The sequence below is a fragment of the Hevea brasiliensis genome, chromosome 1 (assembly GCF_030052815.1).
Source record: "Hevea brasiliensis isolate MT/VB/25A 57/8 chromosome 1, ASM3005281v1, whole genome shotgun sequence".
NCBI lineage: Eukaryota > Viridiplantae > Streptophyta > Magnoliopsida > Malpighiales > Euphorbiaceae > Hevea > Hevea brasiliensis.
Genome location: NC_079493.1, coordinates 100,348,813 through 100,355,347, shown reverse-complemented (window position 1 = coordinate 100,355,347; position 6,535 = coordinate 100,348,813). Strand labels below are relative to the sequence as shown.

Genomic DNA, 6,535 nt, shown 5'->3' with positions numbered 1-6,535 from the left:
TTAAATACTTTTTAACTAAACATTTTCAATTATTTAAAAATTAATTTTAAGTACATTTATTAAACAATTAACCATTTATTTTTAAAATGACTTATAAGTTAAATAATAAATAGCCAAACTAAACACCCTCTAAGATTTGCTATGATTGGAACTGCAGCTAAAACAATAAGCATAACAACTCCTAACCCAACACGCACTCACATCAAAGAAAGGAACAATGAAAAAAAGAAAACAATATAATTTGATATTTGTTATTAAGTGAAAAGACGGATAAAATTAAATTCCTCATTAATTTGTCAGAAAAGAAATTCCATTGTTATAAACCAAAATTCAATAATTTAATACAAATTTATATAGCAAAGAATAAGACCCTGAGTTAGGGTCATACAAAGTATAATTCAGCAGAAGCTTGCTTAAAAAGGTCTTGTAGTTTTGCCAGTAGCCCTGCCACAGAGAAGGGCATTCTTTGGAATGGGATATTCATCTCTAATTGACTCTACAGGTGAGTAAACCCTCAGATAAAATTGTTGTCCCAGGTATTGCCTTGCCCAAAATTCAGTCCTCACATTCCACATTCCCACATTATCAAGTGCTATATAAATAGCAGTCCATGATTTGGGATAAACCTGCAACATCACCAACCATAATTGTCATCATTAATTCATTTGCTCTTCTACTTCATCATGGTGATGAAAGAAAGAAAGAGCGACTCAGTGAACGAAACATTCCGCATTTATGGATTATGGAGAGACATTTGTGCATTATGGAAAGTGTTATGTACGCGGCCTTACTTCTACTTTGCAGAAAGAATGTTTTTATAACTCAAACTCATAACATCAGGTCACAAGCATAGTAATTGCATCTCCAATTAATTAATTAATTCTCACCTGTGTAGTGCAACGTGACACTGCATCTCTAAGATTGTATTGATCACGACTAGCTGGTGTCCAAACTCCTCCATCCATTCTGCACATATAGGTTATAATGAGCTTCCCAATAAAATTCTAACTCATATGCTCCCTAGCATGGAAACAGATTAAATACAGTGTGAGATAACTCTTACCCGACTACCCAGAAGGAGTATCCATCGAGGTGCCAGCTCTGGACGATATTCTCATGGTTCTGAAACACAATCTCAACAAAGGCCCTGAAATCAGCGCCCATGACTGAAGTGTCAAGATACATCTTCCTGCCAATTGGATGATCTGAGATACTTCCAACCCGAAAAACGCCTCCAATCTTGAAGTAGTCGGCAAGCTTAAGGGGAGTATCAGCAGGGACGAATGATACACTGTTAACTGCATACCTCTGCTTCCCATTAACTTGAGCTGCTGAGCTCTCTAGCTTGATTGTTCTGCTAATGTTTATTAGTCCATAATGATATGATCCCTGAGGATTTGGTCTTGGTCCACTTGCTGTCAAGTTTGTCCTGATAGAGCGAGCTTGATTAAGTGACCAATCGATCTGGGTGGTCGGTCCGCCAGGAATTGGACCGGAGACTTTCTTGGCGGAGTTGCTATAGTGAAGAATGGCAGTGGTGGTGAGGACCCTGGTGGTGAAACGAGTTGAGACAGCAATGTAGTAGTCTTGAGCTGGTTGATCAGCTGTGACTAACACTGAATAGGATTGGCCTACATGGACATCCAAGGACGAATAGGTTGTCTGCATTGTATGGGTCCCTTCGACTTCAACGAGCTTCATCTTGTGGCCCTGAATGCGAAAATTGAGTGAATGTTGAAGCCCCACATTGGATATCCTAAGCCTGTAAGTTTTTCCTGCCAAAAAAAAAAATGCACTACATTTTAAACTTTTTTGCAAGTCTTAATGGCTTCTTAATTACCAGATCATGCTAGTAGAAATACCTGGTTCGAGTGTGAAAGTTGTAGCATTAGGTCCACGACCGTTGATCAGAATGCCATCTGGGAAAGGAAGCCTGTGACCACGATCTAAAATGGCCTTCAATTTCTGAAATATGGCATCACAAATATTGTTATAATTGCACACTCTTAAAGATGACTATAATATTAGTGAGTTACAGCTCATTAATATTTTACAATAAACTGGTCACTCATAGAATTACTATCCTTAATTTATAATTTTACTAAGTAAAAAAGCAATTGAATTGGAGGTAGAATTGTTAATTACCGTGTGGTTAGTCTTATACCAGTCTCCAATAAGAACAGTGAAATCATCAGCAGGGTCAGGGAAGGGGACTGGAATTAATGGCCTGCTAAGGATCCTGATACCCCCAAAGCCACCAGCTGCCTTGTGGAATGCAAGAGATGGGAAGTAGAAGAAACTGCCAATTTGATCTTTCACTTGTAACGTGTAAGTGAAGTTCCTGCCTGGAGGAATTGGACAAGTCGTTCCATATACTCCATCTTGATATGAATTTCTTCTCTGCTGAATCCCACTCCTGCCATATTTTTTCACAATTATTAATAACAACTCACCTACTTTATTCAAAATAATATAAGCCCCCAAAATATTTTTACCTATATTTTATTAATGAAAAAATCAGATGATATTATAAATTAATTTTCCTTTCAAATTTTCAATGATCTTCATTCAAATTAAAAACACATTCAACACAGAAATTATAAGGCTTGCAAGAAAGTAATAACACCATTCAATGACTTTTTTTAATTTTCTGATTTTTTTTAGATTTTAAGTTCTGTTTATTTTCTGAAAAATATTTTTTATATTTTTTAACGTTTAAAGTATTTAAAAAAATAAATAAATAAATAATATTTTACTGTAAAGAAAATAACTTATTTTTATAATTTTATTAAAATATAAAAACTCTTTTATATATATATATAAATAAAAGATCACATGTTATTAATTTAATATTATAATTAAATAATAAAAAAATATATTTTTTATTAAAAATATTTTTTATGTGTAAATTATTTAATATAAAATAAATAAAACCTTAATTAAAAAGAAAAAAAACCTTGACCCGTGACAATAAGCCAACCGAGCAGATATTGGAAGAAGAAATGGAATGTTTGCACTTTACAGTTGTTTAATAATGAAAACTCACTATCCAACAAACAACTAAAAGCAAAAAGTCTGGTTAAAAAAAAAAAAAAAAAAAAAAAAAAAAGCAAAAACAAAAGCAAAAATGCCAAAGATGGAGTGAACGTCACGTCCACATACACACAAGACTAGAACCAGAATGTTGTTAACAGGGCCCGCTTAGTTTCAAATCCACCATCATAACTTAAGCTTAAACTTGTCAAATCTTTCTTTTTCTTCTAATTCATAGAACAATAATCAGCGGAAAAATAAAAATTATACACCACCTAGGTATTCTTGATTCCTAATATAATGACGTCACAATTATCAAATAGTGAAAAATCTGCATTTCATAATTAGGGGTTTTAAAAACCTATTCCACTGCGCGCTTGATTGACGTTGTGGCTGGACGTCTAAAAGTGATTTTCAAAATAAAAATTATTTTAAATATTATTAAAAATTTATTTTATTATTTTAATAATTAAAATTTATTTAATTTAATTTTAAATTATTTTTAATACTCTCTAATTAATATATTTAAAAATATTTTTCTCAATAAAAATTTTAATAGTGATGCTAAGTAAGATTTTTTTTATTTAAATTTATTTTATCATAAATAAAATATATAATAAAATTTATCTATTAAATATATAAATTCTATATATATTAATTCACGAATTAAAATTATATTTAAATTATTTAATAATTAATTAATTATTTAATGATATTACTAAATTCAAAATTTTTATTTATATTAAATAACGTAATGAAATGGAAAGTAGTTTAATTTTATTTCCCATTAAACCTTCAACCAACTCAGCATAATTGAAATGTGAAACGCTCAAATGAAAATTTCAGCAAGCTGTAACAAGTTGGCACTGGCAACGACTGACCCTACAAGCTTTATCTTTAAAAAAAAAACTAACCCTAATTGCCATTTTTCGCATGTATGTGTATTTGAGTCAATGTTGCCCTATTAGGTAACGTAATTGATAAGAAATTTCCTCCTTATTGTTTAGTCGGCAAACCGTGTAAACTTCAAATTAACACATCACACTAATAATGAGGCTGCTTGAAATGGGTTCAATTTGATAAAGCCAAAACACTTCTCCCTTCCTGTCTTAGTGTGCTACTATTTATTCACTATATCAATTAATCCCATATTATATTTAATTAGAATAACCATTTTTAACTCTGGTTAATAATCTATGCTCAATTAATTAGTTAAATAATATACAATAATACATTATTCTTTCATGAAATAAACAATTATGTTGACCGCAACTTATAAGAATGGCAATACACAGAAACAAAATTCTTACCATGAAATAAGAAAAGGCTCCGGCAAGCTATTATGCACATTAATAATAAGATTGTTATTGGTGACAGAGTAAATATCAGGCCCTGGAAATTGTCCATTAATAAGAATACCCTGCAAACAGAAAATAAATAATCATTTTTAGATGAAATAATACCCATAAAATAATTTTTAGCATATTCAGCTTCGATTATTCAAGCTTGAAATCTCCAAGCTTATTGATAATGCCCATAAAATTAATGCAAGAAAAAATGCAGCTAATTAACATGCCTGCTGTTTTACGCCGAGTGGATAAATGTCGCCGTAAGTAACATTCCAGTCGAAGAATCTGTACGGATCCTCGGCAAGAACAGTAATGAAACTGCAATGACAAAACAAACCAAGTAGAAGTAGCTGCCAATTTATTAGAGCACTCATCGCGAAGATGAAGAGCTAGCTTCCACAAGTTTACAAGAATTGGAGATACGATGCAGGAAAAAAATGAATAGAAATAGAAGAGGAAGGGACACTTGAAAATATAATGGAAGTGGTGACCAATGAATTTATATATAGGTCTTGACTCATTAAATGTGGCAATCCAAAGGAGGAAAGATACAGTTTAAAAAATAAAAAATTCCAAATTGAACCAGAAAACATAAAAAAATAAAAATAAAAATGGAAAGAAAATCAAGAAATTAAGCTGCGATGTCGGTTGCGTAGTGTGTGGGGTCCAAGAAAAACGGTGGAGTGCTCCCCATAAAATTAAAATTGAACCAATGAGATCTTACCGTGTTAGAACTTTCCAATTTAGCGACGAGAAATACTTCCGTTACGATGGGGGTGAGGAGTAGACAATAGCAAACTGGAGAACCGCGTGGTTCATTTGATTTCACATGCATCGGCTGGACGATGGCGCAAGGTCCGTGATTACTGACGCGACACACGGACAATCCATGTGGCCATCCGCTAAAGAACAGAACACAGCAAATTAGGACAATCCAACGGCTGAGATGTGTTTTCATTGATGAACCCACGGGGGAAGTCAACGGCAGTGATGGGAATGGGATTTACGCGGAAAGTTCAATTGAATTTCTGGGACATTCCAATTTCCTGATGACAGCAATCATGAAAAGGAAATAAAAGGGTGCAGAGAGCTGTATTGTGGCTGGAGATTTCATCATTTCCATGTTGAAAAAAAAAACGTGTTTTTTAAATATTTTATTATTTCCATTAAAATAAGCTGTACAGTACAGAAATATTTATTTTTGAATGCAATTAAAGTCAATTATATAATATGATTGGTTGATGACTGCTGATTATTTAATTTCTCTTTTAAGATTTGAGCATATCTGTGTGTGTGATGGAATAGCATGAAGTATTTTCTTTTTCATTTCTATTATCCCTAAAATCTTAATTTTTAATTAAGAATACATTAATTTTTAATTAAGAATACATTAATTTTTAATACATTCTCATATTTGGTTCCTTTAAAAAATATTTTAACCAAATTTTAAAATATTAAATTTTTTTATTATTTCATTTGAATAAATTAAAAAAATTAATAAGTTTTAAATTTAATTCTTTATTAATTTAACTAAATTAAAAAATTAATAACCTATTTTTAAAATTTCCTCTTAGATAATTAAAAATAATTTTAAAAAGACTAAATAATAAGTACAGCCAAAAACATCTACGCATAAATGTTACGATACACCACATATTATATACATCACATATTCCTAAATTTAAATATAAAATAGCTAAATTTAAATATTGCATTTATCACTAGTCCCTCTAAATTTAAATGTTAGGTCTTTCACTATCTATTATAAGAAGCATTTCTTATAATAGATGTGTAATTTTAAAATTATTATTAAATTTTATTTAGCTATGTAAAATAAATTTTGAATAATTTTTTTTTATTTAGAAAAAGTTTCTTAATTCTTACACAAGCTTATATACATCACATATTCCTAAATTTAAATATAAAATAGCTAAATTTAAATATTGCATTTATCACTAGTCCCTCTAAATTTAAATGTTAGGTCTTTCACTATCTATTATAAGAAGCATTTCTTATAATAGATGTGTAATTTTAAAATTATTATTAAATTTTATTTAGCTATGTAAAATAAATTTTGAATAATTTTTTTTTATTTAGAAAAAGTTTCTTAATTCTTACACAAGCTACACAAATGATATAATCACTCTACTTTT

At 30.5% G+C, this 6,535-nt stretch overlaps 1 protein-coding gene across 1 annotated transcript; it reads right to left on the bottom strand.

The window, feature by feature from the left end:
• Window positions 1-269: 269 nt before the first annotated feature.
• On the bottom strand, window positions 270-4,875 carry LOC110650340 (L-ascorbate oxidase homolog). Its single transcript, XM_021805282.2, has 7 exons — window positions 4,610-4,875; window positions 4,344-4,453; window positions 2,146-2,416; window positions 1,863-1,965; window positions 1,064-1,775; window positions 888-966; window positions 270-626 (listed from the first exon to the last, which is right to left on the bottom strand). The coding sequence occupies exons 1-7, from the start codon at window positions 4,754-4,756 to the stop codon at window positions 414-416; spliced, it is 1,635 nt and encodes a 544-aa protein (XP_021660974.2). The 5' UTR covers window positions 4,757-4,875; the 3' UTR covers window positions 270-413.
• Between the last annotated feature and the right edge of the window lie 1,660 nt (window positions 4,876-6,535).

Bases quoted from the DNA above. Each gene is read 5' to 3' on its own strand.
- LOC110650340 (XM_021805282.2), bottom strand. From the start codon at position 4,756: ATGAGTGCTCTAATAAATTGGCAGCTACTTCTACTTGGTTTGTTTTGT. The intron at 2,417-4,343 runs GTAAGAATTTTG...AAAATATGGCAG, and splicing joins GAGCCTTTTCTTATTTCATG to GAGTGGGATTCAGCAGAGAA. The intron at 1,966-2,145 runs GTAATTAACAAT...GCCATATTTCAG, and splicing joins GGTATAAGACTAACCACACG to AAATTGAAGGCCATTTTAGA.